The 25,986-nt window shown below is 41.2% G+C and overlaps 1 protein-coding gene across 1 annotated transcript in view; it reads right to left on the bottom strand.

Annotated features, from left to right (window-relative positions):
- Positions 1-25,986, bottom strand: part of stard8 (StAR-related lipid transfer (START) domain containing 8) — an 89,377-nt gene that overhangs the window by 40,174 nt on the left and 23,217 nt on the right. The window contains exons 2-3 of the mRNA XM_059977028.1: positions 4,735-4,806; positions 1,724-1,805 (exon numbers count right to left, since the gene is read on the bottom strand). Coding sequence (XP_059833011.1) covers positions 1,724-1,805; positions 4,735-4,806 — 154 coding nt within the window. The remainder of the gene's footprint in view (positions 1-1,723; positions 1,806-4,734; positions 4,807-25,986) is intronic.

Below are 25,986 nucleotides of genomic sequence, written 5' to 3'. Positions count from 1 at the left end.
GGCTGATCTATTTTCCTCTCAGCACAAATCTCCTGCCTTCCCCCATAACTTCTCATACTCTAGCTAATCAAGAACGCATCAACCTCTGCCTTAAATCTACCCAATGACTTGGCCTCCACAGCCACCTGTAGCAATGAATTTCACAGATTCACCACTCTATGGCTAATGAAATTCTTCCTCATCATTCTAAATGGACGCCCCTTTATTGAGGCTGTCTCCTCTAGTCTCAGACTCTCCCACCATAGGAAACATCTTCTCCACATCCACTCTATCGAGGTCTTTCAACATTCCACAGATTTCAATGAGATCCCCCTTCATTCTTCTGAATTCCAATGTGTACAGATCCAGAGCCATCAAAAGTTTCTCTTACGATAAGCCTTTCAATCCCAGAGTTATTTTCTGAACCTACTTTGAACCTTCTCCAATATCAGCATATCCTTTCTTCGATAAGGGGCCCAAAACTGCTCACAATACTCCAAATGAGGTCTCATCAATGCCTTATAAAGCCTCAATATTACATATTTGATTTTATATTTTAGTCTGCTCAAAATGAATGCTGACATTGGATTTACCTTGTGCACCAGACTCAACCTATAAGTTAACCTTTAGGGAATCCTGCACATGGACTACCAAGTCCCTTTACCCCTCAGATTTCTGAATTTTCTCCTCCACTTAGAAGACAGTCTTCGACCAGAATGCATTACCATACACTTTCTGATACTGTATTCCATTTGCCACTTCTTTACCCATTCTCCAAAACTGTCTATGTCCTTCCATAGCTTCTCTGATTCCTCAATACCCTCTGCCCCTCCACTTGTCTTTGTATCATCTGCAAACTTAGCCACAAAGCCATCAAATTCTGTCATTCAAATCACTGACACATAGTGTAAAAAGAATCAATTGCAACACAGACCCCTAAACACCACTGGCAGCCAACCAGAAAAGCCTCCCTTTATTCCCATTCTTTGCCTTCTGCCAATCAGCCACTGCTTTATCCATGGTCTCTTAGCTTGTTATGCATTCTTATGTGTGACATCTTGTCAAAGGCCTTCTGAAAATCTGAGTACACAACATCAACAGATTACTAGCCCTCCAGCATCATTTTCCTGCGGTCCGATATCTACTCTCATCTCTCTTTTACACTTTGTGTATCTGAAGAATCTTTTGGTATCCTCTTTAATATTATTGACTAGCTTCATATACTTTCATATTCCACCTTTTCATTCTTCATGCCTTTTAGTTGCCTTCTGGTGGTTTTTAAAAGCTTCACAGTCCCTTCACTTCCCACTAAGTTTTGCTCAATCGTATGCCCTCTCTTTGTCTCTTATGGTGGTTCTTACTTCTCTTGTCAGTAATGGTTGCGTCATCCTGCCTTTAGAATACTACTTCTTCTTTGGGATGTATCTATCCTGCACCTTCTGAATTGCATCCAATTCTTGCATTGGTACAAGGAGATAACAACAGAGGCATCAACCACGCACTCTGTACCAGGAGGTTCTGTACTTAAGTATGTCATTTGTGCGGAGTGCCAGACGACAATCTTCCAAATCCCACAAGTGCTGTCAATTAAATTCAGCAAAGAAATTTCATATAAAAGATTATGGCATATACGTGGTATAACGTATATAATAATAACGTGGTACTATTCTGTGGAATTTCGAGCCAGAAACCTTTAGAGGAAAAAAAAGGAGTAGCCACAATTAAAAAGGTTCACAATAGTTACCTGCACACAGATTTCAAAGAATCCTCGTCAAGAAAGATGTGATCCTTCTTGACCGCTGTGATGTCAATGGGAAACTGGGAGTCTGAAAAGCAAAGGAGAAAATCATTCATCAACTTGTGCCTGACTTACTCCCTCTGCTTAGTTGCAAAAAATTAAACTTGCCTGATCCAGCTACGATTGAAATTTATTCAATCATATCAGGATTTCAACAATCTTTCAGAAGGTAACTCCCTGAAGGAAGGCCCAAATATTTTTCCTTGCAGTCATCAGATTCTGCATGATCCATCAACTTTACCAACAATTTCTCCCTTCTTCAGGTGCTGAAACACACTGAGGTTCAATTTTCAAATCTTCACAGATGAAGAAGTGACCATTTTTCACATCAAAGCATCAACAAAGATGACAGTTTTCTAAATACATCAATTATGATCAGTGTTTTAAAGATTCCCTTCTGCAAAAAGTGTGTTGTATACCTGGATGCATTTGTATCAGATGAAGGGCAAAGTTAGAGGCTTTTTCCCACGGCTGGAATGGCTGGCACGAGAGGGCACAGTTTTAAGGTGCCCAGAAGTGGGTACAGAGGAGATGTCAGGGGTAAGTTTTTTGCGCAGAGAGTGGTGGGTGTGTGGAATGGGCTACCAGCAACGGTGCTGCAGGCTGATACAATGGGGTCTTGGAGCTCAGAAAAATCTAGGGCTATAGATGAACCCTTGGTAATTTCTAAGGTAAGGATATGTTTGGCACAACTCTGTGGGCTGAATGGCCTGTATTGTGCTGTAGGTTCTCTATGATTCTAAGTCAGGGAGTGAACTTCAGTGAATGTTAGCATGGTACACAATTGTAAAAAAGTGCATGGAAAACTCCGCTCTCCCCTACCATGTGCTGAGTCAATTATTTAGAGAGAGAACTGTACTATACTTAAAGTGCTTAAGCTGGATTCTCATGGGATCAGTTGGTTATACAACTGTCATCAAAAATCTAGAGTAGTAAATGCAGTAAGTAAAGGAATTGTAACTCCATTAATGTCACAGAAATCATTTAAACAGGACCAGTCTCGTTTAGTGCAGTGCAGATGAAAGAGACTGTCTAGTGCAGTTGGTGTCTCAGCATGCGTTGATGAAGTGAGGGAGCAGCATGAACACTGAGCAGTCATACCAGAGCAGATCTCAAGATAATGAAGGTTGCTTAGTCCGGCAGTGAATAACAACGTCTGAGGAAAACCAAAAGGCCAATATAAGCACAACTTCATTTCTGAGCTTCCAGTTCCCTCCTGCTGCCCCCAACCCAGTTCAACAGAGATTTAACAAGCCCCACTCAACAAAGTCAGGCAGCAATAACTGGGATTTTTTTCTGGGATGAAAGTAATTTTCCCAAAGGGAGCAACAACATGTGCTCTCATTGAGGGGCAAGCTGTTAGCCGGAGGGTGAAGGTTGATTAGCAGAGAGGAGATTTGCTAAAGATCATTTCCCAGCATGCTTTACTTCCAGTAATTGTTCCCTGCTGACCCTCCCAGGGTCATTTAAAGTTACTGTCAAACTTTTATTGCACTTCAAATGTTTGCTTTAATTAAATATATAAAGTCTTCACAGAAAAGCTTGAATAGAATTTTAAAACAGGAAGCTCCATTATAATAGATAATAAATATTGAAAGCAAACGTAGTCGTAGAAGTTAACTATTTGTGAACTTACTTAGTTCTGGTTTATAAGATCTAAAAAAATTGGAGAAGGCACACTGTGCCTTTCAGGGATCTTTATGTCACAATGCATTACTGCTGGAATCTTAATGCAGCAGATGAAGCAGGAAGTCTTTTCTAAGTAATCTACCAATCTAGCTTGGCCCCAGCTTACCTTCACTTCTGCCTTTATCTTTTTGAAGGCAGGTGAATTCTGGCTGCAAATGAGGTAACTCTCCCCAAGACAATGTGGACTGCAAGATTTACTAACAGTGGCTCTGCTGACCTCTTGGAGGCATGGTCCAGGAGGCCTTGTCCAGGTGCTCGAAGATGAGCATGTATGTAGGTCTGCACCCTGAGTAGCAGAATAACCTTTAGAAAATACCACATTGACTAAAGGTGGTTGCAGAATTCAACGCAAAGTGTTTAGTGTTCAGGATATGCCCGTAACATCAATCAAGCTTTCATGTTATAATGGATACTGGGGAGATATAATAGGTTGCAATAAGTCAACTATGTGCCCACGTTTGAGAAATTGGCAAACAAAAAGACAAATGCAAAAGCGGTAGTCTAAACCACATTCAACTTTAAATTATTGAATAAATTATCAAGAGTAAGTGTCTTGAGTAATAATTGTCTATTAATAACATTAAAATTGATTTGGGGGAAGTAACCTTGCCTTTCACAACTTCTTGAAGGACTTAAGTCGTCTGTGAGACGTCTGAACTCAGATTCACCACTGGTCTTTCGTAAGCTTCAAGGCTACCACACAAAAAAAATCCCCAAAAAGCCCTCCAATTTCAACAGAAGAACAACAAAACTTTTTCATCTGTCTGGGATTTCTGTGCATTTTCCATCTGAAATTTCGAATCATACATGAATCAACTGGCTGACAAAATGAGGAGGCAAGATGGAAATTCTGAGTTAGGATTTGTATGGGCAAATTAACTAGTTGCTTCAGGAACTCATTCGCTGAATGGACTTGGGCTTTACTGACAAGGTTGTTATGTCGTAATTGCACATGGGAAGGTAGTGGAGGGCTGCCTGGGACCATTACCACCCTTGTGGCCTGGAACTATTATGTTACATTTCAGAAATATTATCTGGGACAAATAAGCGAAGGGCAACAGAAAGGAAAGTAAGAGACACACAGACTGTTATTTGGAGAACAATATCAAACATCCTGGGATAACAGGTGCACCATTGTCCTCATGCAAGTTTATACTTGGTAAATTAAAACAAATTTCTCTCAGTCTTAGGACCACAGTTTCCCATTGGTCCTCTCCCGTTCAGAAACCAAATCAAACAAATAAATAAGGAATTAAGAGCACACCCACCTTCGTAGAGCTGTGCATACTGAGGAAATCCTGCTGCCCGCAGCCAATCACATGCATCCTTAGCTTCCTGCTCTGTAATAAAGAGTTCAGTAAATTCATTCTTGGAACAACAACATTTCACTTTACAGTATCAAAACCGAAGAACAAAATAAGCAAAGTTTTTCACTTACAGAGAGATACAAGGAGAGTGCTGCACAGATCAGATCAATTGGCTTAGCTCACCCTTAGCTCCACACAAGTTCTCCCACCGCCTTTGTCTATTTTCATCAGAATACTCAAATTTTCCTTTATTCACACTCCCCTTCCCCTATATTTAGCTTGTCTTTCATTTGCTCTCTGTCGTTCGGCATTCCTCAGTGAACTGAATTGAATTAACTTTATTTCTTACATCCTTCACGTATATGAGTAAAAATTCTTATGGTACATCTCCATCAATGTGCAATCACAGTAATTTATAATAACTAAAACTGCCGATGTAATATAGAGTACACTCAAAACAGCACAAGTTTGTCAGTCTGATGGCCTGGTGGAAGAAGCTGTCCCAGAGCCCGTTGGTCCTGGCTTTTATGCTGCAGTACCACTTCCCAGATGGTAGCAGATGGAATAGATTGTGATTGGGATGGCTTGGTCCCCAATGATCCTATGGGCCCCTTTTACACACCTGTCCTTGTAAAATGAATTGAATTTCAGTTTATTGTAATTTCGAAACCACAAATATAATGCAGTTAAAAAATGAGACAACGTTCCTCCAGAATGATATCACAAAAGCACAAGATAAAACAGACTACACCAGAAAATCCACATAACGTTTGTCAATCCCCAAATCCAGCGTCCAAAGAGGCTGCTGCATATTAATGTCGCGCTACCATCTTATCGCGTTCCCCGGAAAGGAGCTCCAAATCCACCAGACAAAACAAGACTACCCAGACACACCAAGTCAGGAGACCAACTCTACCACCCAACAAACCAAAAATTAAAGTTACAAGACCTACACAAAACCACAGTTACAGTTAACATATAGTTACAACAGTGCAGACATTACCATAATTGTTAAAAAAAAAAGACCATGGGCACAGTAAAAATAGTCCAAAGATGTTAAAAGACTATAAGTTGAAAAGAAACCACCACACAGTTTCCACAAGTCCTCAGGGTCCTGATGGACTCGTCATCCCACGCAGGTGGCAGAAGGGAATACCCCTGCTATGGACTTCAAGGCACCGCCGGACTCAGCTTCGCAGACGCAGCACACAATGCAAGCGGCCCAACCCCAGCTGACTCTGAGTCCATCGAACCTCCGAGTCTCTGACCATCCCCTCTGGCACAGCCTCTCCGAGCACCATCCTCTGCCAAGCGCACTACAACGCCCCCGTCACTAGCAACATGACCCCGAGGACTGGGGGCCTGTTCTTCTCAGCAGAGATCCGGACATCACAACAGCAGCAGCTTCGAAGAAGGCCTTACCCTGGAGATTTCCAGATGTTCCTCCGTGCTCCCACGTCCGTTTTTCATCAGATTAGGATTGTGCACGGCACCCCGCTTAACAAATAACAGATATCAACTCTGGAGAGGCTGCTGCAAACTGCGTCGCGCCGCCATCTTGGAAGTATCACTGCTGAATAAATGTCCTGAATCATGGGAAGTTCACAACTACAGATGTGGTGGGCTGTCCACACCACTCTGTGCAGAATCCTGCAATTAAGGGAGGTACAGTTCCCATACCAGGCAGTGATGCAGCCAGTCAGGATGCTCTCAATTGTGCCCATGTAGAAAGTTCTTAGGATTTGGGGGCTCATACCAAACTTCCTCAACCGTCTGAGGTGAAAGAGGTGCTGTTAATATTCTTCATCGTGCCCTTAAAAACACACAATATTTTCACTCCTTTCTCGGGACGAGCAATTTCGAACACTTTTCCTGTCTAATGCCTGTCTTATGGAACCTTATACTGTTTTAAAGCCAAAACCTCATGGTTTCTCTTCTCACCTCCTTTTGCTACTGTGTCAGATTGTACACTGGTTGCAAATTCCCTATTAGCTCTTCAATTGTCCCAACACAAACAATTTTACTACAGAGGAATTGGACTCTTCCTGTCTTAGTGTCGTTGTTGAAAACCAAGATTCCAGACCACTCTGAAGAACATATATAGGTTGGTCTGGGTTGTCAGTATTGTGAACATCAGAGATATTTGACCAACTGATTTTTGCTTGCATGCACAAAATATAGTTAGGTGTGGAGATACTAGTGCAGAGGTGGGCAAACTTTTTGACTTGTGGGCCACAAAGGGTTCTAAAATTTGACAGGGGGTCCGGAGCAGGAGCAGATGGATGGAGTGTTTTGGTAATACACCTCATAAGAGAAAATAAAATATCATGGGATATGTAGAAAACATGTGCTTTAATTTCAATTGAAAATGAACAAATGCATTACAACAAAATATCTGTCTTTGAAGTCCCATGGTATTTAGCTATTTATTGAAATGACTTTTAAAACACTGAAAATTAAATGAATAAACTGCAGCTTTTTTTAATAGTAACAATTATTATTTTAAAGCACTGAAAATTCTGTTATCCTTCAAGATATTATCATCATCACTCTCCTCCTGCCTGTCTTTATTTCAAAAACGGTAGGAGATGCAGGTCTACTTGTCCTGCTCCTTCTTATTCAATTGTCCCCTGTGCCAAAACTCCACAACGACCAGCACAAGGACAGAACAGTGACAGCGCGCCAGTATGCGGAGCTCGTTATTTGATCTGGAGCGCATTTTTTATTTTGAGAACGTACGCGCACCTGCGCACTACTCATGTCCATCACTTAACAGAAATGACATGTAACATGTAAGGCTTATTGAAAAAAATATTTTCAAATGCATTTTTTTACATAACACAACGAAGAAAATTATTTTTAATTTCAGTGGGAACAGTGTTGTTGGTCTCCCTTTTTAGCCAGTGCATCAAAGTCTGGATTTAGTTTTGTTGTGGCAATTCTCAGGATGGATCTGATGTGTTGGTCAGTTAACTTGGATCTGTGGTGGCTTTGTTGATGTTCATGACGCTGAACGCCTGTTCACACAAATAGGTCGAGCCGAACAAAGAGTAAAGCGCAAATGTGGAGTAATACGCTGCACCTCAACAAAGGTCAATGTATATAGAGTGCATCATCTATTGGGAAAACGCCAGAATTGTGGGGAAAAAAACGTTAACAAGGTTTATTAATATAATTTCATTAAGTTCTGCGGGCCGGATTAAAAAGCTTATGGCATATGGCCCCCCGGGCCGTAGTTTGCCCATGCCTGTACTAGTGTGTGCACAATGCAATGTAGATAGATTCATCCATACAGGCAGAATGCACAGTAGCGTTTTAAAGAGCACAGGTGGAGTTACCACAATCTACACAAAGATTTACCACAAAAGCCAACAGCTAGGCAATACTATGCGATTAAAGATTTTTGGGATTTTTTTTATATTTTCTAAGCTTCTCCTCCTAACTGGAGGTGACTGATGCAATTCCAAGACATTGGTCCATCACGAGCATAATCTCAAATACTGTCCCAGAATGTGCAATCTTTGAGGGACAACCACAATGTTCACTTCCCCCAAGGTGCATGGAACTGGGAACGGGATTTTTTCTTCAGCAAGCGGACCACTACACAATGGAAACTACAGAGGCAAGAAGTGTGACGGCAGAGGGATTAGGATCTTACCACAATGAAAACCAGTACCCAGAGTCACAGCACAGTTTTAGGAAGGGCTCTGACAACAAGATTTAAAAAAACAATAAAGGAGTAGAGAAAAGAAGATGCAGTTTTTATAAAATGGAGGCATATATTAGCAGATTCAGAGGTGATAGAATAAATAAAGGAGCACAGGAGCAGTACTAACTTCTTGTCTTTAAGAGTCTGCCACCATTCTGAAGGACTGATTGGGGTAGGTAATGGATTTATCTCAAAGGGCACAATCTAGTCCTGTAGTATTAAAACCAAACTGTTCTGGCAAGACACCTTACCAAACATCCTTATATTGAAAAGGCCTGGATAGAGTGGAGGTGGAGAGGATGTTTCCTGTCGTAGACGAGTCTCGGACCAGAGGGCACAGCCTCAGAATAAAGGGACATCCACTGAGAACATGATAATGAGGAATTTCTTTAACTAGAGGGTGGTGAATCCGTGGAATTCATTGCCATGGTCAGCCGTGGAGGCCAAGTCATTGAGTGTATTTACAGTAGCACGTGATAGGCTCTTGATTAGTCATGGCGTTAAGGGTTACAGGGAGAAAGCAGGAAAATGGAGTTGAGAGGAAGAATAAATCAGCCATGATGGAATGGCAAAGCAGACTCTATGAGACGAATAGCCTAACTCTGCTCCAATGTCTTATTGACATACTAAAAGCATTACTTTAATATGATCATCATTTGCGCATGGTACTTAACGCTGGGACTATTGTCATATCCAATTCATCTAACTAATACAATTCTAGTAAATACTTCCCATGCCACACTCCCCACTAATAATATTACCAATAACACTTCTACTCTGTAACCAACTAAGTTACACTGCTGGATCATATGGGAATGATGGTTGGCATGGACAGGGTGGGCCGAATGGCCTGTTTCAGAGCTGTATGACTCACTAGATGGAGGAGTAAGGAAGTCATCGTGTAATGTCTTCCAACCGCAGGACATTTCCAAAGAGATAGGTAACCAGATACACAGAATTGAGAGCTCAAAATAGAATATTTTCACACTAGTTAAGCATTCATACTACTGAGGACACAGCTCATATAAATAAATGGCATCAACTGGATGGCATTTCATTAAAGGAAACCTCGGTTTCTCTTGGCAAGGATTCAGTGGAAAGGAGATTCACAGTATTGCATGTGGAATTTGGAAAAACTAACAGCTTACCTCATCCAGCTAAGAAAGCAGTCATTTATCCAATTCCTTTCCCTTTCTCAGTGCACAAGCACACTTAACTGTTGCCAGGCAATTAATGATGTAAACGGTTACAATTTCCAATAACTGCCCAGGGATGAGGCCTCTACAAATGCAAAAGGAAATGTACTTCTTGCTTCACACTAGCAATAAAAATATGTAATGTATATATCCACCATCACTGCACCAGCTTAAGAGGCACCATAAGAGGGTTGACAGTATCAAAGCCGCCACTACATTTTGGATCATCTCATCTCTGCTAACTTTAACAGTATCTTTTTTTTTAATGCAGTCTCTGAAACAAATATACGCTTTATTTCAATATGGATCAAAAATCTTGGAGTCAGTTCAGGAATAATTCCCAAATCTTCAGCCTTCAGTTTGGGAATTCTGGTCACAAATTAGTGGATGATTTTTCTAAGCTGTTACAAATGGTCCATCATCTCTTTACTTTGCTGCTCGTACACTGAGTGGCAGAACTGGGGCATTTTTCACCGTGATGTTTCCCACAATTAGGTCTTTTGGAAAAGTGAAGAACACAGCCACCAAAGGGACTTTCACAGAAGAGTAATGGAGAGTTTGCTCATGGTGATTCAGGCACCAGAAGCAATCCTTCAGCACTACAACCGGTTGTTTAATTAAGATTCTTACAGAAAAGGATAATAAAGAAGGTACACCAGCAGTTCTACTTCATTAGCTGTTTGAGGAGATTTGGTACATTGCCAAAGACTCTTGCAAACTTCAAGTCGTCACTTCTTATTGTCATTTCGACCATCACTGCTGGTAGAGTACACAGTAAAAATGAGACAACGTTTTTCAGGACCATGGTGCTACATGAAACAACTACTACACTGAAACTACGTAAAACAATACAAAAACTACACTAGACTACAGACCTACACAGGGTTGCATAAAGTGCACCAAACAGTGCAGGCAGTACAATAAAGACAATAGGCACAGTAGAGGGCAGTAGGTTGTTGTCAGTCTAGGCTCTGGGTATTGAGGAGTCTGATGGCTTTGGGGAAGAAACTGTTACACAGTCTGGTCGTGAGAGCCCGAATGCTTCGGTGCCTTTTGCCAGATGGCACGACAGGGAAGAGTTTGTACGAGGGGTGCGTGGGGTCTTTCATAATGCTGCTAGCTTTGCAGATGCAGCATGTGGTGTAAATGTCTGTAATGGCAGGAAGAGAGACCCCGATGATCTTCTCAGCTGACCTCACTATCTGCTGCAGGGTCCCATCTGTGTCCGGTAGAAAGCATTCTAAATGGATGCATCACAGTATAGTATGGAGCATCCCCAATCCACAGGACCACAAGAGGCTGTACAGGGCTGTAGACCCAGGCACAATCCTTTCCACCAAAGCCATCTTCAAGAGGTGGTACCTCAAGAGGACGGCATCCATCATTAGGGATCCTCCCCATCCAGGACCTGCCTTTTTCTCGTGACTATATTTGGGGTGAGGTACAGGAGCCTGAATCCTACACTCAGTGATGCAGGAACAACTTCTTCCCCTCTGCTACCAGATTTCAGAATGGTTCATGAATCCATGAACACCATTTCATTATTCTTTTTTTTGCACTATTTACTTATTTTGTAATTTATAGTAATTTTATATCTTTGCACTGTACTGCTGCCACAAAAGGGCAAACTTCATGTCATACAAGACAGTGATAATAAATCTGATATTGAGGTTTGATGGCAGTGTTTATGCAGTTACCTTTATCACTACGTGACAACAAACAGCTTGCTCAACTGAGTGAACTGTGACCAGCCCAGCGGATAGCATTATAATTTAAACAGTACAATGACTTAGAATACTGATGCAGAATGAAATTCTGCTTGGTTACAAAATAATCTTTAAACCTATAAATTAAGCTGTACAAAAACCATGGAGACCACACTTGAATTGTCACCTTGGAGGCCTCTATCGCTCTCTGTACCTTGGCAAAAATGTGCACCACTGCAACCAAAAGACTATTCCAAAACTGGGGCCCTTTAAAGCAGCTTTGGTAACTTAAGACATCTGACCTCTCTGCACTGTGGATTGGTTAATAGCGGTGATGCATGCTGTAGTTGCTCTGAATTTCTTCAAATAAGAAAGGAATAATAATGGAACAGAATATGGCATGACTTTATACTCTCTGGAAACTGGAACTTCATTACTGAAACCCACAAACTCATACTATCACTAGCACTCACAGCTCAGATAACAAATGGGCCTGCAGAAGCAGCTCTCGGCTACACAGACTAAGAAACTGCTCGGACTCATTGCTGTAAAGTGGATGGATGTTGGATCAGAGGCTCATTGGGGCTCAGCTTTGCTGCCTATTGATGTGCATCAATGACATCGTCAAAACATGATGCCTTAAAAAGGTGGAATCTATTATTAAAGTTCCTCACCTGCCAAGATGCCCTCTTCTCACTGCTACCCATTAGGGAGCCTGACGGCACACATTTAACAATGTAGCAACAGCTTCTTCAACTCTGAAATCAGATTTCTGAACAGACCATGGACACTCCCCTCACTTTTGTTCTCTTTTTGCATTACATATTTATGTTTCTTCTTGTAACAGAGTAATTTTTATGAATTTCACTGTACTGCTGCCGCAAAACAACAAATTTCCTAACATGTCAGTGATAAAAAAAAACCTGATTCTCCATTCTGATAAATGTCTGTTGATATCGCAGTGTCATTTTTCCCTGTCAGTGATATATTAATAATAAAGTTAAGTAATACAAAAAGGATTAGAAATATGGTTTAGGTGAGTAAATCTAGTCCTCATTGCCCAACCTCAAATCTGAAGAGTGACTCAGGTACTAAGGGAAGCTGATGTCCAGTGACCTTCCCATTACCGCGAATACAATCATCCTTGAGAGAGAAAGGCAAGTGAGCAAACAAACAACAAAACAATGAATTCAGCCAGTGAACCTGAGCAGGAACAGGCTTACATTAGTTGGTTACTAGTGAACAATGGCCACCTATATTTAAGACATTTCATTTACTGTTGTAAAAATAGGAGTTGAAACCATTTTCCTGCCTCCCTCAGTTCAAGTCACACATTCAAGAAACAGATGTCATGGGAAAGGAAGCTCCAGATGTTTATGTAAGATTTAAAAGGATGCAAACTCTTATCAAGAGTTGTTAGAGGCAGCTGAGGACACCACAAGATTGTTAGCTACATATGTGGTCTGTAAAAATCCCAGCTTTCCATAACAGCAGGCCACTGGGATTAAGCATTGCACTTGGGAAGGCTCCTGTTTCTGTATTCTTCAGATTAGTCTTTTCCTAATCTTTTTGCTATCATACAACTCACCATGAAAACTACTTAATGTAAGGTAGCCAGAATTAGGGCAACAAAATTTCCAACTGGATATATTCCTAAAATTCATAAAAAGAAAATACTGCAGCTCTATAAGTACCAAAAGTGCTTTGCATGAATATTAGATAACAGACAAATAAATACAACTCAAAGTTCTCGACAATAGCCAAATAATAAACAACAATACTTGTCATCAATATTCTTTTGTCGTGTCTATTTTAATTTTTTAAATATTTTAATACTTTTTCTCCTTCCACTCATTTTATTTTTCTCTCAATACCTACTTAGCTTTAGAATTGACTATTCTCTTCTGTTGGAAGACAGATCAATAGGCGATATCAGGTCCCAGCATCATAGCAAGGCTGGTAAAAGATGTCTACTGAATTCATGAGGGATATAATACTAAGAGAGTCCTTTCAACGTCAAAATATTGACAAACTTTATCCCTCAGTGAATAGTGAAAAAACAGACCAGCGCCAGAAGGAGAGAGACAGCAATCTCTCACAAGCTTTCACTCTGCTAAATGTTAGTAGCCAGGATAACAGCTAAGAAAGAGGCCATGAACAAGACTCAGATTATGAACTCATTTTGCACATTAACAGCATAAGTGGCCCCAGAGAGCTTTTAAGAACAAAACAGCCTCCTAAATCAGACCCTGATTGTTGCTGTGAATACAGAGGAATTTGGGGAAAGTGTAAAACACCTCAAAATATGAAAATAGATCTAGTGCTTTCCCAGCATACATGATGAATAAACTCTTCTGAGGCTTCCAGCCAGGTAGAGGTATCGATTTTAACCGATGTTTCAATGACAAACTCAACTATCTTCATTAGGGATGGCAGAATTTGTCATCGAAACGTTGATTAAAATTGATACCTGTACCTGCTGGAAGCCCAAGAGGAGTTTATACCTCTAAATATAATAACCCTTTCTTGACAAAAAAAAAACAAGAAAACATAGAACAAAGAAATCTACAGCACATTACAGTCCTTTCGGCCCACAATGTTGTGCCAACCATGTAACCTACCCAAGAAGTTGCTTGGAATTTCCCTACTGCATAGCCCTCTATTTTCCTAAGCTCCATGTACCCTTTCTAAGAGTCTCTGAAAAGACCTTATTGTACCCACCACTACCACCCTTGCTGCAGTGCATTCCATGCACCCACCACTCTCTGTGGAAAAACTTAACTCTGACATCCCCCTTGTACCTACTTCCAAGCACCTTAAAACTATGCCCCCTCATGTTAGCCATTTCAGCCCTGGGAAAAAGCCTCTGGCTATCCACACAAACATTGCTTCTCATCATCTTATACACCTCTATCAGATCATCTCTCATCCTCTGTCACTCCAAGGAGAAAAGGACGAGTTCACTCAACCTATTCTCATAAGGCATGCTCCCCAATCCAGGCAATATCCTTGCAAATCTCCTCTGCACTCTTCTCTACAGAATCCATATCCTTCCTGTAGTGAGGTGACCAGAACTGAACACAGTACTCCAGATGGGGTCTAACTAAGGTCTTATATAGCTTTAACATTACCTCACGGCTCTTGAACTCAATCCCACAGTTGATGAAGGCCAACACACCAAACACCTTCTTAGCAACACTGTCTTAACAACCTTCTTAACAACGCAGCAGCTTTGAGTGTCCTATGAACATGGACTCCAAGATGTCGCTGATCCTCCACACTGCCAAGAGTCTTACCATTAATGTTATATTCTGTCTTTAAATTTGACCTACCAAGATGAACCAGTTCACATTTATCTGGGTTGAACTCCATCTGCCACTCCTCAGCCCAGTTCTGCATCCTATCGATGTCCCACTGTACCCTCAGCGGATCCTCCAAACAATCCACAACACTCCCAATTCTTGTGTCATCAGCAAACTTACTAACCCCACCCTTCTACTTCTTCATCGGGGTCATTTATGTATTAAAAAAATCACAACGAGGAGGTGTCCCAGATCAGATCTCTGGGGAACACCACTGGTCACCTTCCTCCATGCTGAATAGGAACCATCTACAACCACCCTTTGCCTTCTGTGGGCAAGCCAATTCTAGATCCACAAAGATGGAAATAAGATTGCTAACTCACTCTTTCAATGGATTATATGCAAATTACACCTATTCAATTCATTCAATAAGTGTTGCTTGAGCTCATTCACCACAAGGTATGATCTACAAAAAATCAACTGGCAAAATGACAGAACATCTATCCTTGGACCCTAATACTAAATCTGTCCTCCCTGCAATGTTGTTCTTCAGTCTTCGCAGCCCAGAAGCCAGTGAACAACGTCATTACTGAAAATCCATTCTTTTAATCAACTACTGCATTGAAGCTTAATATTGTACAAATGTGCCATTAATCTTCACTACGAGATATGCTAAGTCAGGAGATCCTTAGTCTTGAGGGAGGATTCCAATTACTAGTTCTCAGTGCAGATCTCCTATTCATACAGAGTAGGAAATATCAAGGATTGCTCGGTCTCTGTCAAGAAATAACCAAGGACAAAGGGATTTCTCAATTATGTTAGTTGCTTAAAATAGGATCATACCTCATTCATAGCAAACTTCACAACAAAGATGTGAAAACATCCTGCTCAGAAAGCTGGTATAATACTCAGTTCTACTTAATTTAATATTTGACCTTGGTGTGGTTTGAAGAATAATGTACTCCAGTACTAATTTCCCTCTCTTTACCCCTGGCTTTCTCCTTCTGTGCTCTGAGTATTGTCTATATTCAGAGCCAAGAAAATAATAATCACTAAACCTAACACCTGCAGAAGGGATGTTAACCTGTTCATTATTAGATACCCACAATTAGGAAGGTCAGCTTGAAAGATGTTTCACATCAGATTTTTAATTTAAAGTCAGGCACTCAAGACATTGCCCATATCAAAAAGTCTTGAAATCCGTGAGATCTTTGAGCCCAATCATGCACAACTCCGGCAGCTCTATGAAATACAATCTGAAAACTCTTCACAGCATTGAAAAGCTCCTGGTAGCTGGCACACAGGCTAAGCCAAGAATCGAAGCTTCTGCTGAGATAAACAATCTGAGGACCTCGGCCTGGATACTCAACCCAGCCCCACAAAATTTAATTAGCTCTCATAAATAGGACTACCATGACCAGAAAAATATTTCTGAGGGGATTTTACCTTAACTGGTACTCACCCGGCAGATGTCACCTGACCTGTGAAGTACAGCCAGCAATCTCAGACAACCAGTATTTAGTTGTTGAAATGGCCTTAGTCAGTCAAATTCTGATGTATGTGAAACTTTTTAAAATTTTTATTTCATAGCCTGGCGACTACGGTTTGTAATTTGGCGAACTACTACCTGGGTGCCGATGAGACTTAAAACAGAGTTCTTATTCACGTTAATACCTTATCACCGTTATCTGGTCTTCAGAAAATGAAGCAGAGACCCGTTCAAACTGCCAACCACCCTGTCCAGATAATAGTTACGATTTTTATACATTTACCTGCCAATAAGAAAATACTGCGCCTGTTTCCACGCAGGGCCGAGGTACCCGAATCAACAGGAAACGCAAAGATCACATTATTATTTCTTGCCTTCAACAGTACCCCCGTCCCCTCTCTTCCCTGCCCCATTCTCACTCTTTCTCTCCCCATCACCTCTCCTCCCTCTCCCCGAGCGAGCTTGTCGAAGAGCAGAGAGGGGCTTGGGGCTTGTTGCGAAGTGGGACCAGAAGGGAGCATACACCTGCACCGCGACAAGCTTCTAAAATGGTATCTCCACTCGTCCCTGCCACGCTCGGTACACATCAAATTCATCAGAAAGTTGGGGGATCATCGCTTGACAGTGGCTACAGAAACTCAATCGGCAAACGGCGCCCCTATGGACACACACTTCTGCACCGACACGCATATCCAAAGAAGAAAACAAGGATGCAGTTCCATCCGCCGAAATCGGAAAATTAATGGTTTTATTCTGCCTGACGAATCTTGATCCCGTTGGATGTTTAAAAGGGAATAACTGCAATTAATTCATTCCGATTTACCGCAGGCTGTCAAAATCATCCCACCATCCAGATTCACAAAGGTACAGCACTGAAAACGAGCAGGTCAGAATCACTCCCGGTTCCACGTTTGTAATTTCCTGAGAAACTGGCGAGCAAAGCCGAGGGAATTCGAGTGGATCTGACGGCGGTGGGAGTGACCTCACGCAGCCTGCATCTCTCACACACGCACCAGCGGCAAATTGGGCACCAAGGATCAGGGAATATCACACCCAGGGCTTCCGGAACTTGGGGCATTTACCGTGCCGTCATCATCAATCCCCTAAACAGTTAACGTTAGCGTCCTTATTTTTGTTTCCTTTAACCGGTCCTCTCAAAGTTCTCCCACTTAACCCTATTCCCGACCTTTTCCTCACAAAGTCTCACCTGCTCCCTCAACACCACCTCTTTGTCAACAAGCACAACAGCGTCTCCACTTCCCGAGGAGACTGAGGCGAGCGAGGCTACACCGCCCCCTCCCCTCCGCCATTCTAACCAAACTTTACAGGAGCATCATCGAGAGCGCCCTGACCAGTTGCATCACCATCTGGTGCGAGAATTGCAAGTCCCTACAAAGGATTGCGAGGATCAGGGCCTCTCGTCCACCCATCAGAGATATTTATTCTGAATGCTGCGACGGCGGAGCCCTTGACCACTGTCAATGAACCCTTCCATTCCTCCAACGGTCTATTTGGCTTCTTACCACAAGGCATTAGGGCAAGAACTACTTTATGAGGATGGGAAGGTGCTTCTTAGCCCAGGAAGACTACTGAATTCCCTTCTACTACCTGGGTCTCATCACAGTAGCATTATACTGTTTACTTTTTTAATTATGCCCTAAACCCATCTTATCACTTGTTAATTTGTTTGTAGCAATATTACTTTATGAATTAGGTGTTTGAGTTACATATTGTATTGTGCACCTTGGTCCGGAGGAATGTTGTTTCATTTGGCCTTATGCATGTGTATGACTGAATGGTAATAAGCTGAACTTGAACTTGAAAATAGTTCTTTAGTTGGTGAATAGTGTTTTCCCATAGAAGGGTATTTGGTGATCTAACTGTTGTATAAAAAAAACTAACTAATATCTTTGTTCTTAAGTTCATAAGAGGTCAATTGCCAGAGCTGTGAGAAACAAAATGCCATTGAATGTAAAAGGTCAAGCAAAAGCAGTTTGTTCCAGAATACAGCATCTGAAAACTCTCGCATCTCCAATGCTCTCCATCCATTTTTTCCAACTTTGAATGTTTCATTCATCTTTGCTCCAATGGTGAACACCCCTTACTGCACCCCCCCCCCCTTGATCACTTTCTGATAGCTAAGCTATTCCTTCCGTCAACAATGGACATTGAATCTTAGGACACTACCTCACTTTTAAAAACAAAATACAGTACATCTGTTCTTCAATGTTTTTTAAATCAATCCAATATCTGTAATTGATTTACTTGTTTATTTATTATTGTTATTTTTCTTTGCTAGATGATGTATTACATTGAACTGCTGCTGCTGAGTTAACAAAGTTCACGTCACATGCCAGTGATAATAAACCTAATTCTGATCCTGATCTCAACAAATATTTCCTGAACTTTCATTCTATGCCCAAGTTATATAACGAAGTTGGAGGTGTTCACAAAGCGTTGGAGAGGGGATGGGTGTGTCCATAATATTATGATGAGCCCATACACAATTCTATATATATATTCAGTTCAAAGTTTCTTTTAAAAAGGGCAAATTTAAATTCTTGTATGTAATAAATGACATAACGCAGTGATAAAACATAAAATTTCTACTGGAGAGAGTGTTTACCACAGAGAAAAGTCTTTACCTTGCATACTTGCCAGATGTTGCACTGAGTTGCCAAGAAATATTGATGCATGTGATAGTGGTATTAAAAAGATACCCAGAAGTCTTCATACTCTTTATGTGTGAAGATCATAATTCATTTAACCACCTTAGATGACGAAAGACGGAAGAAACTATGGAAAGATTTGAATCCTAAATCCACGACTAGGTTACCTAGCTTTGAGCCCTCAAGGCAATGAGTGCTAAAGACTTCTCTGGAAAAAGACCTTGTGCTGAAGGTTGAATTTAAATCCAAACTTGATAAAATAAAATATCTCTGAAGCAGGTTAGCTGCTGGGTTCAACAGGAAATTCAAACCACTTCACCATTACAATGAAAGGATATGAAGCCAAGCATTCAATCAGTATGTCCTTCAACAGCTTCCTCAGCAGATAAGCATGTAAAAACAATGAAAAAAAAACTCAAGTATAGAAAGTGGACCTTAAGAGTTCAGAATGAAGAGGAATGTCACAAACTACACAAAGAAAACTGTCACAAATAGAAGTCCTACGTGCTTTAATTACTTTAGGGATTTCCAATCATTCCCAAGTAGCTACTGGTGTAGGATGTAGATAAAGTCCCAAATTTGATCTACAAGTGAACCACAGCAACAGATGAGGAACTAGAATAGGCCACAATCCTCCTAGTCCACGAGGAAAGCAACTGTCAAGATTCCCTAAAGCAGTGGAAGAGCCCTGGTGACAGTAGCATTTAGTGCAAACCACTTTAACTTTCAACTTAACTTCACTTCACCTTAACTTTCAGCATTCTACACAAGAGAGAATCTAGGCCACTTTATGTAAGTGGAAAGGCAGAGTTTAGAAATATGTATTGCTATATTCAAAACTTACTCATATTGTATACAAGTATGAACTTAATATATTTGGTTGAATCTATGTGAAAGAGCTAGTTCAATTTTTATCATCACTTTCACTCATGATAAAGGCATTGTAACCCAATAGTTGAGAAGCTGTTTCACAATGGCCAATGAATGGCTTCTATATCAAAAGAATCAGAATCACTGGCATGTGTCATGAAATTTGTTACTTCGTGGCAGCAGTGCATTGCAATATTTAATAATAAAAATGATAACTTACAACAAGAAATTGGTGCAAAAAGAGAGCTAAAAAAGATAAAATAATGAGGTAGTGTTCTTGGATTCATTGTCAATTCAGAAATCTGATATTGGAGGAGAAGAAGCTGTTCAGTGTGTGTCTTCAGGCTCCTGTACCTGCTCCTTGATGGTATCAATGCAAAGAGGGCATATCCTGGGCACTGGGGTCCTTGCTGATGGATGCTGCCCTTTTTGAGGCATCGACTTTGAAAATGTCTTGTTGCTAGGGAGACTAGTGCCCATGTTGGCACTGGCTGCATTTGCAACTTTCTGCAGCTTTTTCTGATCCTGTGCAGATGATGATGCCACTAGTTAGAATATGCTCCATCTGTAGAAATTTGTCAGGATCTTTGGTAATACACCAAGTCTCCTCAAACTCCTACTAAAATAGAGCTACTGTTGTGCCTTCTTTGTAATTGCATCAATATGTTGGGCCTGGGATAGATCTTCAGTGATGCTGACAATCTGGAACTTGAAACTGCTCACCCTTTCCACTGCTGATCTCTCAATGAGGCTGGCTTAATGTTCCCTTGACTTCCCTTATCTGAAGTCCACAATCAATTCCTTGGTCTTACTGACATTAAGTGCGAGGCTGTTGTTGCAACACCACCCAACTAGCTGATCTATCACCCTCTGAAATTCTGCCAGCAATAATTGTGTCTTTGGCAAATTTATCAATGCCATTTGAGCTGTGCCGATCAAAACAGTGGTGGGTGTAGAGAGAGCAGAGCAGTGGGCTAAGTACGCATCCTTGAAGTACACCAGTGTTGTTTGTCAGTAAGGAGGAGATGTTCTTTCCAATCCACACTGACTGTGGTCTCCCAATGAGGAAGTAAGAATCCAGTTGCAGAGGGAGGTACAGAGGCTCAGGTTTTGGAGCTTACAGATTAGTACTGAGGGTATGATGATGTTTAACCAATATCATAATTTATATTCATAAGGCCTACAAATTGTTATTAACTTGCAAGTTGCAAATGAGCAGCCAAAGGAATGTTGTGGTACTAGAAATGACACCTTTGTGTCATATTAAACATATTTTAAGAGCCATTTTAAGATGTTTATTGCAGTGTAATACAGAGGGAGAAATTTATCATCTTTCCTCCAAGGACCCCATCTTACTGAGCATAGTAAGTGGAACTTAGTTCAAGTAGTCAAAGTGCTACACCTGCCCATTCACCTCCTCCCTCACCTCTATTCAGGGCCCCAAAGAGTTCTTCCAGGTGAGGCAACACTTCACATGCAAATCTGCTGGAGTCATCTATTGTATCGGGAGCACTGGACACACCGGCTCTACATTGGTGAGACCTATCATCAATTGCGGGGGGGGGGGGGTGCGCTTCGTCGAGCGCCTCCACTCCATCCACCAGAAACGGAACTTCCCAGTTGCCAAACATTTTAATTCGGATTCCCATACTAATGTGTCCGTGGCTTCCTCTTCTGCCATCACCAGGAGGGAGGAGCAAAACCTTATATTCTAACCTGATGGTATGAATATTGAATTCTCCTTCCAGTTAAAAAAAATGTCTCCCCCTCCCTTCTTCTATTTCCAACTCTGAGCTCTTACCTCTTCTCACCTGCCTATCACCTCCCCCTGGATCCCCTCCTTCCCATTCTGCTATGGTCCACTCTCCTCTCCATTCAGATTCCTTCATCTTCAGCTATTTACCTTCCCTATCCTGGCTTCACTTTCCAACTTCTAGCTATTCTCCTACTCCTCCATTCTGGCTTCTTCCCCCTTCCTTTCCAGTCCTGAGGAAGAGTCTCCCACTTATATACCCCATTGTTGAGAAATAAAGAGGAAGAAGGGTAAAAAAAGAATAAAAATCAAAGGAAAAATTGTTTGGATTCAGAGTGAAAAGTGAGACAGAAATAAGAAGAAAATCTGTCTAAAGGTAACTTTGATCCAATCTTTTAGATCATCTTCCCTTGAGACCAGAGAAGTTGAAAGGCTTTTGGGAACCTTTCATTTTAAGTAATAATCTTAACCTTCCACAGTAAGTGAACTGATAATTAATATGTAAATACTGTAATTTAATGAAACTCACAAAAACTAGTAGGACAAGAAGGTATTTCAGCAAAGCCAAATGTAAAAGGTGTAATTATTCAGCAATTTGTCACAATTCACAACTTACCAGAACTTCTTTCCTAATGCAAGTTACTGGACTCAATTTGACTCAATTTTAACTGCACATCCATTAAATTTTAGAGGCAATTTTTATCCAGACACAATTTATCAATCAATAAATTATGAACACATGCATGAGCACAGATATATGTGTCTGCATTACACACACATACAAGAGCACCCAAACACAAAATACACACTCTCTCACACAAACAGACATGTGGACTTGCACAAACACACAATACATGCAGGCGCATACATACTCTTACACGAGTATTTACACATTCAAACAAGCACGAATGTACATATACACGCTCTCGCGCGCGCGCACACACACACACACTCACTCACAAATGCACAGAGGTATGAACGAGAATTGGCTGAAAGCAATCTTTCTTGGCAATGTCAACCGTACTGCATAGAAAAACAATTAGCAGCATCTCTGAAAATTCCTTGGATCTACTACTACACCCCACAGACTGCATCTCAAAGAAATCCCAGCTGGAATTCTATCCAGATGCCTTGATGAAAATAAGTATTCATTCCCTGAGAAGTGAGACCCACCTTTAAATCGACCAATCTGTTTTATGTTTCCTCCCCCCAAACACACAAGGAGTGACCTCATTCATGGGAAGTGGAAAGAAGGAAAAAAAGTTTTCATTTGAACATAGTCATTGAGCCTTTATTCACACAGCTTGCTTCTAATTACATGGGTCATCCTGGCGCCAGAGTTGAAACCCAGCCCAAAGCAAGCAGTGACCCAGAGTTTAAAATTAGATGGGCAGCAACGGCTGTGTACTGTAGAGTCACACCCCCATGCCCACCACCCCCGAGGCAAACAATCAAACACATGTATAAACATACACAGGAACATAGGCACACACACACACACACTCAGTGCACAGGCAAAAAGGCATGCACAGAAACATACATACACACAAACATAAAAAATGCATTGATATAATACACACACACACACACACACACACAAAATCCATTACATAAGAACAGAGGAATTTTTAGGAACAGGAAAAAGCCATTAATCTTAAGAAAGCATTCCTTCACTTCAGATTAACTCCACCTACTTCCCTCTTGATCTATGTCTTTTACAGAAATACATTTAATATATTATTCTTATTTATCATTGTACCATCACACATTCCACACCCCCCCCCACCCCCATCATCAACAGTTCAATTTTCTCCTCCAACCACAAGGAGTTTTGCTGTAGTTGGGCCATAATGCCTTAGAAGAACCACCCTCTGGAACCTCAGTGACACACCCATCCTTCCAGCAGAAGCACACTCTGCAGCGGCAGATTACTTAACCACAGGTCCATGCTGCTCTCCTCCTTTTGAAAGTATCAACTCACCATTCTGACCCGTTACGGCTCTCACCATTTTCTAGATGTTTTAATAGGATGGTTGGGAGTGGGTCGGGGGTGGGGGGGGGAGAAATTTTGGGGTAGAAATATGGTGCATTGTTGTCACTGATTAAGGCACCTTTCTGGCCATCAGAATAGCTCTATTTTAAGTGAGGTGCTAGAGGCCAACTGTTGTGCCAGATGCCCTCATCACTTTAAAAAAAGTACCTGGATGTGTGCCTTTTTCATATAAACTTAAAAGGCAGAGACTATGATCTGGGAAGTTGAATTAGTCCAAAAAGCCCCATATTTGGCTAGCATAGAAACAATGGGCCAAATGCCTCCGATTGTGCTGTAAATTTCCATGCATTTCGAATTTCACGTTCCTCATATATTTAAGCGTGCTGCAAACTCGAAATTTTCTGAGAAGTCTATTCAAAGAAATGGAACATAAGGAAAACCTCTTATGCAGTGGTGATGTGTCCTTCTGAAAAAGTGTTTGGGAAAAAAAATTCTTGATATTCTACCAGAGCGGACAAGCCTTCCCAGGCAGTTTCCTTCCTTACTCAATCAGGCCTATTTGACGGTGGGCAGCTGGGGGGCAGGGAAGGAAGCGGCTCAGAATATTTTTGGCAATATTCAAGTGAACTGTCTTGTGAATCATGGGCCTCTGAAAATGTGCACTGCAAACAAAGCTTCATAAATAGGAAACAGCCCTGGGAAGCACAAAGAGAGAAGAAGGCTTTACACAAAGAATGGAAGAACTTAAGAATTTAACTCTTTACTTGCATTATTACCTTTGTTCAGTTAACAGCTTTTAGTGGTTTGAAACAGGAAAGTGTGGGTTTCTCCCACGTGGAGACTTGAGGAAATAAAATGGTATACCCACAAGGCACACACAGTATTCCAACCTGGAAATGTACCATTCATCATCACTGGAAATCCCTGCCCAGCAAAACAATGGGAGTAGCAAAGGTCCACAACAGTTCAAAAAGACAGCTCACAACCACCTTCTCAGGGGCTTGTACCCCGAGGCTGGAGAATGGAACTCAGTAGTAGTTCTTTTTCATTTAGAGATACAATGAGCCACACACTGCCCAGCAATCCACCTATTTAAACCTAGCCTGATCACAGGACAATTTCCAATGACCAAATAACCTACTAACTGATCCAATTGATAGTGTAGGTGGAATGATGGCAGAGCTAGTAAAATCAACAAGGGTGACAGAAACAGCAGCCGACAGTTTGGCAAAAGGATATCCGTGCCAAGAGTAAAACAACGGCACAAGACCCTTGAGCAACATGAAATGCATCTGCGTTGCATATCATGTGCAACTCAACTCAATGAAGTTGAGATTTTGATGATATAGTGTATCATTACATTCCAAAGCACTGACTGGATGCCAAGTTTTTTTGCCTGAATGAGTTCAACAAAAATTCAAACATTTTTCCTTTCAAAATAAAACATTGGATCTTTGGTAGATAGGTTGCCCTATTCTGAGTTTTATTTCACTCTATATTACATAAGGAGCAGCCTGAACAATCCAAACAGGTGAAGAGATACAGTATTAGAATATTGAAGTATATGTCCATCTTCATTGATGACAATCCACCAATCATTAATTGAAAGGGCAATGAAGGGATGGGGAAATCTGCCCACTCATGTTACTGTTCATTCAGTGAAGATGCAATTTTAATCCTCTGGCATTATGTGTACAATGCAACATAAGTTGCAAATATTATCATGCCAGAGTGTTCCTGAAGAAAACTCAAAGACTAGCAGTGAAAATTCATGCAAGTATGAAGATAGGCTTTGAAGCATCTGCTCATAACCAACAGTCTGTTGGCAGAACGATGGTTACCAAAGGAAGTCTAACTTGGAGATATGAAAATAATTATAGTTTTAAAAAAAGAGGAGGAATCTGTCACTACCTCCTGTCAACCCGATATTTCCACGGTTTCTGGAAGGATCGGCAGGATCCCAAAGAAACATCAGATTATTACCATCCACGACCCCATACGGAATGTCATGTCACAGTTTATGTGGGTCAACGATGACCTAGGACTCAGGTTGGCTGGTGTTTACAGGATTCCCTGTGAATGTGGAGCAGTGTATATCAACCAGACAGGACACATGGTGAAACTCACATCAAGGAGCACAGGAGGTGTATCCATTTGGAAATCGGTGGTAATAGAACATTGCACTCGCAATGGCCATAGGATTGACTTCGACGGCACAAACCTACTGTGCTGCACCAATGGCTTTTGGGACCGCCAGGTAAAGGAAGCCTTTGAAATAAAACTAGGGTAAAAGAACTTTAACAAAGACAAAGGTCTTGCTCTAAGAAAGAACTGGAGTTTGACTGTAAACAAGGTGGGAGAGAGGAAACCTGATTGGATCAGGACTAATCAATGAAGAGGGACTGTCTACAGGGATATAAATACTACCAGACTAGACATGCCCAGGCATCATCCCTGATGAAGATGGTGGTGATTGTCATTGAAACATCCAGTTATAATCAATATCTGTACTCAGTTGGAAGCCCA

Source organism: Hypanus sabinus, chromosome 8 (genome assembly GCF_030144855.1).
Source record: "Hypanus sabinus isolate sHypSab1 chromosome 8, sHypSab1.hap1, whole genome shotgun sequence".
NCBI lineage: Eukaryota > Metazoa > Chordata > Chondrichthyes > Myliobatiformes > Dasyatidae > Hypanus > Hypanus sabinus.
Note: the sequence above shows the minus strand (reverse complement) of the source record. Positions and strands in the feature narration are given on the sequence as shown.